The sequence below is a fragment of the Abramis brama genome, assembly GCF_963993115.1.
Source record: "Abramis brama genome assembly, chromosome: 6".
Classification (NCBI taxonomy): Eukaryota; Metazoa; Chordata; class Actinopteri; order Cypriniformes; family Leuciscidae; genus Abramis; species Abramis brama.
The window spans coordinates 8,331,152-8,343,798 of record NC_139968.1 but is presented as its reverse complement, the minus strand read 5'-3'; the positions used below and the strand labels follow the sequence as shown (position 1 = coordinate 8,343,798).

At 36.0% G+C, this 12,647-nt stretch overlaps 1 protein-coding gene across 1 annotated transcript in view; it reads left to right on the top strand.

Annotated features, from left to right (window-relative positions):
* The window catches only part of tsc22d2 (TSC22 domain family 2), a 30,842-nt gene extending 20,687 nt beyond the window's left edge, over positions 1-10,155 (top strand). Inside the window, exons 2-3 of the mRNA XM_084117508.1 lie at positions 8,639-8,690; positions 9,678-10,155. Of these exons, the coding sequence (XP_083973634.1) occupies positions 8,639-8,690; positions 9,678-9,950 (325 nt within the window). The 3' untranslated portion in view covers positions 9,951-10,155. The remainder of the gene's footprint in view (positions 1-8,638; positions 8,691-9,677) is intronic.
* The last annotated feature ends 2,492 nt before the right edge of the window (positions 10,156-12,647 follow it).

Here is a 12,647-nt window from a genome sequence, read left to right as displayed (position 1 = left end):
TTTTACTCATTTGTTTGCATCAAGTGCCAATACAATTATTTCTTTTTTTGTGTGTAGAATTAGTTATTAGTGATACTGATTCCACCAGTTATATCTGTGAGTCATCGCTGTTCCAGAATTACAATATATTTGTAATTTCACCCAAATAAATAAAATCTAATCTTTGATTGCCACACATAGAGATATTTTGCAGAAAGTTCAAGCTGCCCTTCTCCATGCAATGAATCTAGTCAGTTATTTACTGAAAATCTTCCATAACTCAACTTCTTATGATGCTTTATTTTACCCTGACATGTTATCAGTCTACTTATTTTGAAGTGAAAAGAGCCATTTGTGCAGTTTGCCAAATGTCGCTCTTTTGGTTCAACAGAAGCTACTTTTTTTTTTTGGTGAACCTGAATGTTTACCCTCCATTTCTCTTTTTGTAAAGATTTCCTTACTAATTCAGATTATGCAATCAATTGGACCTGATGAATAATTGAATTGGTTTGACCTTTTTTCTCTCGGATGTTCTAGGAAACTGCATTGACTGGCTAATTGAAGCACATTGTTGACCGCTTAAAAGTCAGCGTTCAAATAAGAGATTGTTTAATTTGGGTAATTTAAGTATTTCAGCCTTACATCTTGTTTTATATTTAAGAATGAAGAAAGAAACCAACAGAGCAAAGATATGAACTAGTTTTTATAGCTTGTCAGAAGTAGATCAAGATGCTGCTTATCCAACAGGTAAAGTTCAATTGTGCCTTTACTTCTAAAAATAGCCAGACTTGGTTAATGACAGAACTTTGAACTGTGTAATCAAAGTAAAAAAGATATCCTGCAAATAGCCATTTTCTCAACTGGGATATATGCTGTTGGGAGACCTCGACAGAAACAAGCTGTATACTTCACAGCAAATCAGTCTAAATTCAATTCATTAAAGATTTTTCTTAAAGAAAAAAGGATTTTACTTAAGATTGATTTTCGCTTCAATAAAATCAGTGTATTCTTAGAAGTTGGGTTGACTGTAAAAAAAATAACGATAAAATGGCGTCTTTTCAGTTTCGAGTCGACTAGTAGCCTAGTTGTATCATTTCTCCCGATACGGCCCTCTGTAACCGGTAGGTGTGCCGTGGGAGTGTCCTCATAGGGCAGCGAAGCAAGTGCATTCTGGGAGTTGTTGACTTTCATCCACATGAGCCACAAAAATACATTTTCTGGCTTTTCTCAGTCTAGAAGGCTCCAACTTCTAAAATAATTTCACATTTCTACTACATAAATGACCCAATTTAAATACACATTCATCTTTCCAGCGGTGAAATATCCCTTTAAGAGCTCCTCTTTTGGACACCATGTGCTTGGCATGAGTATGAGCACTTGACTTTGTGAATGGCTGCCCACTGCTCTGGGTGTGTGTGTTCATGGGTTGTAGTGTGTGTGTGTGTGTGTGTGTGTGTGTGTTCACTACTCACTGCTCCTGATGTGTGTGTGCACTTGTATGGGTTAAATGCAGAATGGAAATTCCAAGTATGTACAAATTCCATACTTGGCCTTTACGTCACTACACTTGACTTTTGTCTTTTGCACTGTTGACAGCTGACTTAAGTGTATGGGTTGTTGGACAGTTTGACAAGCAAAATGATTCAATGTTAGATTGATTCATTAAAGAAATATTTCACTTCAAAATGAAAAATGTGTCATTTACTCACCCTTAAGTTGTTTCAAATCTATATGAATTTCTTTCTTCTATTGAAGACAAAAGGAAGATATTTTGAAAAATATCGGTAACCAAACAGTTGATGGTATAGTTTTTTTAGTTTTTCCTACTATGGAAGTTGGGTTATAAGTTCCTACTTATTACAGTGGGGGGTTCATCAACTGTCTGGTTACTGACATTCTTCAGAATCTCTTCCTTTTGTCTTCAGTAGAAGAAAGAAATTCATACAGATTTGAAACTACTTAAGGATGAGTAAATGACAGATTTTTCATTTCACTATTCAATTGAAAAAGTGTTTTCATAGTGTAGAGACTCATCAGCATATCTATCCTAATTGTTCCCATTAAACAATGAATGCTTGCAGATTTAAATAAGCTTTAACTAAGCTACTATATGCACATTGGCGAACTGCAGGAGGTGCCTGTTGTAGAGCGTGCGGATGGAGGCGTAACAGGACCATTGGCTGATCCACATGAGTCCACCAGCGGTAGGAGGTCACTGATTCTAGGCCAGCTGTGTCCTGTCCCAAAACATTATGCAACAGCTCAACGAGTTAATTAGCGGCGTCTCTCGAGACTCTGGACTTGTTTACAGCAAATGGGTGTTGAGGATGAATCTCTCATGGCTTTGATTTGGAGCTGAAGGAATTACATAAACTTCACATGCCTTACAGGGAAGAGACCCTCTGAACTCTCTGTATGGCCGACTGCTGCTTTTCCATTGTATTTTTATGTAAACATATGCTTATACGCTTTTATATACCTATATAGGCCTAACACTCATATGTTTATGCTTGACTGTTGCACTTGCATCTTTCTTTGCTGCACCACAGGCCATTCTGAAATGCCAAGTGCTCAAGTTAAAAGTTTAACGTTTCTCGTAGCGATTTTGGCAACAAAAATATTTTTGGAGGGCTAAAATAACTGGCTGAAACGGTGATGTTTAAAAGCCTGATATACTCACAGCGGAGGTCTTTTTCGGTCTTCGTTTAGGGATAAAAAGATGTTGGAAATACCTTTGCAGCGATAAACTGTTAAAACAAAAAAAGATAGCTTTAACTTTTAACGGTATGAGTGTTTCACGGTATACGGTATTAAACAAGCATTTTATAATAATCATCAGCTACAGTGACCCTTAAATGAATGAAAACAGATAGGGTTTTTTGGTTGAAAATATGGTTTATTAAAACAAACTTTTTTAATAAAAAATAAAATGAAAAATTTGGAAGTATGAGTACTTTTTGAAAAAATAAGAAAAATAAAAGCTGCACATCTCCCATGTGAACAAACATGTCTAATCAGTTGAATTCATAAAACCTTAACTTATTTTTATTCTTTCTTTATTATTGTTTAAGATAATTATAAGATAATAGAGTCTTAAATGAAATTTATTTTATTTCCTCAGATCTTCCTCAATTCTGGGTTGTCTAATCTCATTCTGGGGGTTTCAATTGCTGGGGTCAAATTGAGTCCAGTGGGTAAAAAATGTTGGTAGATTTGAGGGTAACAGGAGGGTTAAGTTCTCTTAAAATATTAATTTTTAGCAGATATTATTTAGCAAACACTCTGAAGGAACAACGTCAACCCTGAATCCATTATAGTCCAAATCAAACTTTTAATACCTTACATACATTTTTAAATTGCTCTTCTATAGTATTTCAACTTGTTAATCTCCATGAAAATTGGCAATAAAGTTGGAGTGGCATTAAAATACCAACCAAGTTCATCATGAGGAAACATTTTAAAAAAAACAAGTTTGGACTTGAGATGGAAATTTATATATTATATATTTTTATATGAATTCCCTTTGAGTTCAGAAAAATTGTTTGTACGTGTTCCTCTCCACGTATATCCATGTTTGCTTTTATTACTAATTTCAGAGACTTTTCTCCAGAACTGAATTTCCCCAGTGTAGTCATTTTTACTGGAGGAAGTTAGCTGGAACAGACTGGAGTTCAGGTTTACTTTGTTAGTCACGATGCAACATGTAGATATAATCTACTAATCACACTCATAAACCATACGGTGTAAAACAGGATGCTGAGAATGAGATGAGATGTTGTCATGTCTATTGATTTTGCAATAACCACATGATCTCACGACTTACAGGTGTGTTATGCTCATTCATACTAGTGGTGGACCGATATTGTTTTTTTGATTGCCGATGCCGATATCTTAGAGAGCAGGGTGGCCGATATAAAGCCGATATGTTACCCTGGACCACAGAACCAGTCACATGGGTCAATTTTTTTAAATTGAGATTTAATGTGGAAACTGATTAAATAAGCTTTTCTTTGATGTATGGTTTGTTAGGATAGGACAATATTTGGTTATGGTACAACTACTTAAAAATCTGCAAAAAAATCGAAACATTGAGAAAATCGCCTTTAAAGTTGTCCATTTGTGTTCGCGATTGTGCTGCATTCACTCACAAAAATAAATGTTTTACATATTTACGGTTGGAAATGTATTAAATATCGTCATGGAACAGGATCTTTACTTAATATCCTAATGATTTTTGGCATAAAATAAAAATCGATAATTCTGACCCATACAATGTATACCCACCCGTCAAAATAAAAGTATGGAGCGCCGTCAAAATAAAAGTCCCACTTCCAACACATCGGCCAATCAGAAAAACGTATCTGCCGATATTTAAAAAATGTTAAAATATAGGACTTGCCGATATATCGATCGACCACTAATTCATACTAACGAACTCAGCAAAAAAAGTGTACAAATAATTCTTAAAAACTTGCGTCTCTTAATCAAGTGCCAGAGGTGGTGAATCCATATAATCAATATTTTAACATGTGCATTTTTTATTAAATTCATGACTTTTTTTCTTGATATACACTTAGTTTTTGAAAGATTAGGATCTGACTTCCAAGTTAAGCCACTGCATTTTCTGGCAACAACTAGCGCAAATTCAGTGAGATTGAATTCATCATGATTGTTTTATTTGATTGGTTTCCTAGAAAGTAGACCTCTGGATCATGTGGAAACTTGTGGAACTGTGTACAATCCGGACAGTCTTTCCTAAAGGTCGTATTTGGGTAAACAACTCCAAATTTAGAAAGGTTTATATAGTCAGTTGGTGTATAGACACATGCAGTATTCATACGCAGCCAGTCTTCTTGGCAACAAAGACCCAGTGGCCACCGGAGACGACTTGGGCTTAATTGCAGCTTTCACACCTTTTTGACTTCAGAGCAGAAGTGATGTCCCTGCTTTTTAATGCTAATGCGTTCATGAAATTAGGATTTACACATGAATGGTTCTAATCACCATCGGCCATTTAATGGAGGATTCTTGTAGACTGAGATATGCTTGACAGCAGTTTACTGCCTGAAGGAACGTGTTGGCTTTAGTTGCACAGGATTGTGAAAGTTAAAGGCACTTGATGCACTTTGGGAAACGCCTTTATTGTGTGCATGTTTGGGTTTGCATGCACATGTGTGTTTGACGTGCCTGTGGTCCAGTTCCCTGATCAGTTGACACCAGGATGAGTCCTAGAAAGCATGTCGTGTACCAGAAAAGTCTTCAGCTTGTTTGTAGGAGCACTGAGTGCACACAATTAAATTGGAGACTGGTGACTTCTCATGGTCCTTGTCCTTGAATGCGCTATACAGATACATTTTATTGAAAAACATTTGTTATATTCCATGTTTTTTTGGGTCATTCCTGTTGTTCGTTGCCTTTTGGCCATCGTAAAGAAATTTTTTAGTCATGATAGGGTGATGTAAAGCATTTGAAAAAATATTCTAGTCAAGCTCAAATAAAATGTAACCATTTATTAAACAAAAATGTCCACCCTGTTAGAAAAATAACAAATATAAAGCATTAAATGCTTTTTTTGTTTACTTTTTAATGTAATACAAATATTGACACTCTTGTTTGTGCTGATTTTATCAAATTATTGTGTGTATATATATATATATATATATATATATATATATATGTATATATATATATATATATATATATATATATATATATATATATATATATATATATATATATATATATATATTAAAAAAAACGGCTTAACAGGGTGGACAAGTGGTATAAAGAATGGATGGATGATTCTTATGGACAACCAGTTACAATTGTACTTTATTTTTAACTGGACTTAGATGGGAAACAATATGTAAAACATTGACATATAACTTTAAATGCACTACTTCAACTTTAAACATAAGTTTACTCTCTCTGTCTCTCTGTTGAGTCTTAAACAGGGTGGACATTCTGACCTAAAATCAGCCAATGAGCAAAAACAAGCTAACATAGGTTTATTAAATATGATTCAAAATTTCTGTATTAAAATAGATTTTTCTACTAACTTTTTTCATATTTCCCTTAACAGGGTGGACGTACTAAGGTTGACCACATCAAATTTGAAAGATAAAATTGGTAGAAATAGACCGTTAAAATTATCGAGGATCTCACTCACTCGCCCAAGTTGATTTCCCTCCAAAAGAAGTCATGTCAGCTTTATGATATAATATCATTACATTTTTTTATACTTTAATTTTTAGAGAAAGTATTCAAAAATAACAGGGTGGACAGAGGAAAATGCTGAGATGTGGTGGTTCAAAATGCTGTTAAATTATGTTTTTAATCAACTTCATTATGCTTGGAGTTCAAATGGTGTTATTTAAGACCAAGACAGCTTTAACATTAATATTGGTCAACATTTGAAGGCAGTAAGATCATGATCTTCACTGGGGACACAAAAGGCACCGAATCCCAGGAAAATGACCCTTTTGTGTCTGTTTATATTCTGTTATGAGTGTAAGATTCAAGGAATGCTGTTTAACCAAATTGAAATGTATTTCAGGTTTGTGCATGCTAACCATCTGTATAAACAGGAACTACAGATCTACTTTTCCTTTGTAAACATAAGCATATGTACTGAAAATAAAAGTTTTTTTCCCCTTAAATCTTCATGTTTCTACTGTAAGATGTGTTTTCTTAAACTGCATTGAAAAGTCATCTGAATGGTTTGTGTGTGCAATATACATCTTGTTTAATAAAACAATCGCGATGAAGAAAGCAGGATAGAGAAGAGCGAGTTCAGGCATAAACTCAAGCGGCGCTGCTGCGCATGCGCGACAGCGTTCCAAAAACACCGAAACGCGTGGAACGTGCTGAAGACGTGTGACTCCGCCCCTCTCCGAAGCCACGCCCCCCTCGAGACCACAGATCCCTTAAATCTTGAGGAGCGCCTTCACTACTAACACACTCTTCTGCATCTGAGACTAACTGATCACCAACATGCGCTGCAAAATGAGCTATTGTCTGCCGTACTCTCCCGGATCCTCTCCTACTTACTCCGCCAGACTAATGTCATACAGGGCACGATGCAGGTAAATGTTATGATTTCATAACAGAATTAAATCGCGCAATGTTTTCTATAGGTAGACTCTGAGTTATTGCGGAGATGTGCTTGTGCTTCGGGTGGCTTTTCCCGAAGATACACTTATTTTTTTATACTTATTTGAGTTGCGTGTCTATGTAAAAGAGCATAATTGTGAGAAAGCTGTATCTATTTAATATGATTATTATATTAGACTCGCACATTGTGGAATGAGGGGGATGTCACGTACGCCGCGCGAACTAGTTGCATTCATGAACACATCTAAGTTATTAAAAGCTTGTATTGAAAGTTGTACGCTTATACTAAAACACGTGTGCTCGTGCTGCTGAAGACTAGTATATTTATTTAGCACTTAATATTAAATTTATATATGTATATTAAAGCCTTGATGGTTTTGAATGAACACTAGATCTCACTCAAGACTTAAGACCATCGCAAAAAATAAAAACAACTCGAAGTTAAAGTGTAAAAGTTGGACAGTTTTAACTTGTTTTAACGCAATGGTCATGACTCATGACACAAAATGATGTTGATGTGCCGCGCGTCTTCAATGATGAAGTTAGTGTAGATTGTAAGCAAGAACACGTGTCTGTGAAAGGCTAACAACAACATTGAAGCGTTTTTTTAATTTTTATTTTTTTAATTCGGTCACTCTTGTATTGGTTAAAGTTTTTGCCAACATAAACGTGATTTTGCATGTATTTATAAAAATGGTAAATATGGTGCCAGGTATGGTAAATTAGACAACCGCAGTTAAATTAAAGTCCCTCTAGTCAATAATTTAATATTTGATAACCAAAATGACACATTTAAATGTAAAAAATAAATTATTCATGCCTTGCTTCATTCAGTATAGGTGTAATCATGAATATGCAAATTAAACGCCTCCACTCACTCACACCAGCTCAGCATACCTGATCCACTTTACTGTAGTGAACGCTGCACAGTGGCAAGTGGGAATGCTGGTTTCATTCAGATTTATACAGTGTATGTTTGAACCAGAAACTGATTCAGAAGAAGTGGAAGAGTGAATTATACAGTCAGAAACACCAGCGATTTCAAACTGTGTTTTTCACTGCAGTTTTAAGGAGAAACTTATGAATTTGCACATGGTTTGTCTTAAAGCATATTTAAAAACACCACATTTTAAAAATGATTTTCAGCACAGGGGGACTTAAATGTGCTTAAACATCAGGAACAATGAGAATTTTGCTGGATATCAGCAGTCTGCTGGTATATATATATATATATAGGTGCAATAGTAGCACACCTTCATAACTCCATTATCTATGCACAAATTCTGAATATGTTTCTTAATGGGTAATGGATGTGTGTGCATTCCTGATTTTTATCTTGTTCCACTGAATGTATTTATAGGATATGTGCTGATAAGCACAACAAGGAAATGTCATCTGGTTTTACAATTCTGAGTTATTGCACATGAATAGTTGGCAGTTCGTTAGAAGTGTGATTAAACTGATAGGATGTAACGTGCCTGACGGGACTTGAGATTATGAGATCACCAATTTTTCTAAAGCATTGTCTTTTGTGTTTGTCCTGCAGTGCCTCTGGTGCCAGTGTTGTGGCCATTGATAACAAAATAGAGCAAGCTATGGTGAGTATTTCAGTTCTTTCTTTAAAAATATGTATTTTTGTTATTTTACTTGAGGCATAAAGGAAAGAAATGTTCATACAACTGTCAACTGATTTCATAGAAGTACTTTAGAGTAATCTAATCACTATGTATTTAACGAGTACTTGAACGTAAATGCTTCACTGCTTATTGATATAAAAAATATAAAAAATGTTGTAAGCAAAAGCAAAGTTATGTGGTGTGACCAACATACAGAAAATACTTGTCAGGAAATGATAATTTATGACCCCCTGAAGACCTTCATGACTGCGTCAAGTTCAACAAATCTCAGATAATTTGACGTTTTCATGACAAGGCAAGGTTAGTTCAGGTTGTAAGGTCATGTGATGCAACTCCCCAAAATGTAATGATATATATATATATATATTTAAACTTGATTGTTGCACCACATGACATTTTTGAAGCATTTAAAGGGTTAGTTGATCCAAAAATGCAAATGATCTCATTTAATACTCGCACTCAAGCCATTTCTTCTTTAAGCCGAACATAATCAGAGTTATATCAAAAAATATCCTGGCTCTTCCAAGCTTTATAATGGGAGTGAATAGTACCTGAGATTTAGAAGCCCAAAAAAGTGCATCCATCCATCATAAAAGTAATCCATAATCCGGTTAATAAAGGCCTTCTGAAGCACAGCCATGCGTTTGTCTAAGAAAAATATCCATATTTACAACTTTATAACATATTTAAGCCCTTTTTTGGGCTTCAAAATCCCATTCACTCCCATTATAAAGCTTGGAAGAGCCAGGATGTCTTTTAATATAACTCATATTGAGTTTGGCTGAAAGATGAAAGTCATATACACCTAGAATGAGGCTTGAGGGAGAGTAAATCATGGGATTAATTTTTGGCTGAATGGCATAAAAGCTTATCAAATCCATAAGAAACCATTGTGAATACAAAAAGTACGAAACGTGCACCTAATCACGGTCCTGCTCTTCTCTCCAGGACCTGGTGAAAAGCCATCTAATGTACGCGGTGCGCGAGGAGGTGGAGGTCTTGAAGGAGCAGATCAAGGAGCTCTACGAGAGGAACTCGGTCCTGGAGAGGGAGAACGCAGTATTAAAATCCCTGGCCAACACGGAGCAGTTGACTCAGCTCACCTCCCAGAACAACATCCCCGGAAGCTCGTCTCCCCAACAGACGCCAGCCAACGCAATCCTGCAGGAAGGAGGCGAACTCGTGGCCTTGCCCCCGCAACCCAACGTGTCCACGGCGTGAAGAGGGGCTCTGGAGACTTGCATAAATACAAAACAAAAACCTGCAAAGGAGATTTTTTTTTCGTTTGCCACTTGCGGAGAGCCATGCTTCGACTATCCTTGCTGCTTGGCTTTCCCAGTATTAGACAATCATTTTGGGAGAAGCAAATTTGGTTTGGCTCTTAAGATTGCCGTTTGGTGCAGGCGATTGGGAAAGAGTTCGGTAGAAAAGAGAAAAGTGGAGAGTTAGCTGGAAGCTAACACTGGAAATGATGGAGGGTAACTAGCATGGAAAAGCTTGGGAGATTGGTGTGTTTTCCAGAGCCGGCGTGCATGATTAAGTCCTTTCGTCTGTTTAGTTTTACTGTTTGCATATATTTATTAGAGGGCTGCTATTTTCATAATGTAAATTGAACAATGTAACAGAGGTCTATTATATATAAATATATATATATATATATATCTATATATAGAAACTTTCTTTGGGTTTCTGAAATGTAAGATAAGTTTTAGGCAATAATGTCCCCATGGCACAGTTCCAACACTAAAGGTGATTTCAACAACGTCGCTGATGCACACAAGTCCTGTACAGGTGAATTGGTTTGGGGGTTTGAATGTACATGTGTATAGATTGTAAAGTATTATAAGTATAGCCAGTTGTACAGGTGAGCATCAGTTATCAAGTATTTTTTTCTGTTGGATTTTATTATATACTTTCCCTGAGTACTTAAATTCCGGTTTTCAATTCTGAAACGTTCTTTATTTTCAAATCTGGGATTGGGATTGGGATTGGGATTGGGGGGGGGGAAGAAGCTGTGAATTTGATCATATTTGTAACCAAAGAAGAAAAGCTGTGTACATTCGTTTTGCTTCGCACATTTTCTCGCTCGCGTTTTTATTTTTTACTTCGTCACGTCAAACGATCCTTTGTTGCTGATTAGCATGTTCTGCACACGATCTATCAGACCATTTTCTTACCTCATGCTTTTTTTTTCCTCTTTCCTTTATTAAAATAACTTAAGCAGTCTGTGAACGATGTTTGGTCTCTTGGAAAGTGAAAAGTCCCTGCAACGCGCAAACAAAAAATTTGAGCCATCTGTTTTCATTTGCATGGTGTTGTTGTACAACTTGATATACAGACAAATGTTTATTACATTGCAGAAAATGTACAAAATAAATTACGATTTATATTCCCAGGTGTAGTTTACACTGATTACTGTTCTTTCAAAAGAATAAGTCGTCATCATAAATAAAAGCCGCAAAAGTGTTTGCAGTTCACAGATATCATTTAAAGTCATGTACCTATAAGGCATATGTCCTTTGTTTATAATGTCTTTTGTGCCTCTTGCACTATTGATGCAGCGATCTGGTTTATGTTTTATTTTATTTTTGTTGCCCAGTTTGAGCCAAACAGAAATATTGTACAATCAATGTACATTGGTCTGACTTTTTTATTTTATTTTTAGGTTTGCTTGGTTTTCTTTTTTTGTTGAAGGAAATGTAGTATACAAGCAAAATGTATTGTACTTGATCACTGAGCCTTTGAGAATATCTTAAGAATACCCTTGTAATGTGCTGTTTGAAACGTTTAGTTTTCTGTCAGAAATAAATTACTGTTCCATTGAGAACTAGACTATTTTAAATGTTTTCTAATGTTCTTGTGCAACACACACACACACACACACACACACACACACACACACACACACACCTATCTACCTACCTACCTTTAGAAGCCAACCATTCACTAAAGGATTTACTTGAATGTTTGTCCTGCATGATGTTAGACTTTGGTTTTAATATGTATATTAACTGACATGAATTGCTAACTTTTTAAAGATGAGTTTCACACACACACACACACACACACACACACACACACACACACACACAAATAATTATATTGTTTTAAATGATAAATGAAAAGTACAGAAAAAGAAGAGGCCGTTCACACAACGCATCTCGTTGCGCATCAACGCATAGTTTTGGAGTTCTAAAACCGCGGCAAATGAATTTTAGGGTTTAACACTACAAATGATGTACTAAAAACGAAAAAGTTTTTTCTTTGTACAGATGACAACATTGTCAAAACGATCCCCGCGTGAAAACGACTTAAAAGCGCCGTATTATTCATTCCATGTAAGTAGTTGGCGAAGTCACTTTGTAAAGAAACACTATGCAACTATAGGGATCTCCCAGTCACGTGACCCCTAGCCGCGTGTCAGCCATTTTGACGGAATACTTCAGCGCACCTACATACAGTGAGGAAAGTAAGTATTTGAACACCCTGCTATTTTGCAAGTTCTCCCACTTGGAAATCATGGAGGGGTCTGAAATTGTCATCGTAGGTGCATGTCCACTGTGAGAGACATAATCTAAAAAAAAATAATCCAGAAATCACAATATATGATTTTTTAACTATTTATTTGTATGATACAGCTGCAAATAAGTATTTGAACACCTGTCTATCAGCTAGAATTCTGACCCTCAAAGACCTGTTAGTCTGCCTTTAAAATGTCCACCTCCACTCCATTTATTATCCTAAATTAGATGCACCTGTTTGAGGTTGTTAGCTGCATAAAGACACCTGTCCACCTCATACAATCAGTAAGAATCCAACTACTAACATGGCCAAGACCAAAGAGCTGTCCAAAGACACTAGAGACAAAATTGTACACCTCCACAAGGCTGGAAAGGGCTACGGGGAAATTGCCAAGCA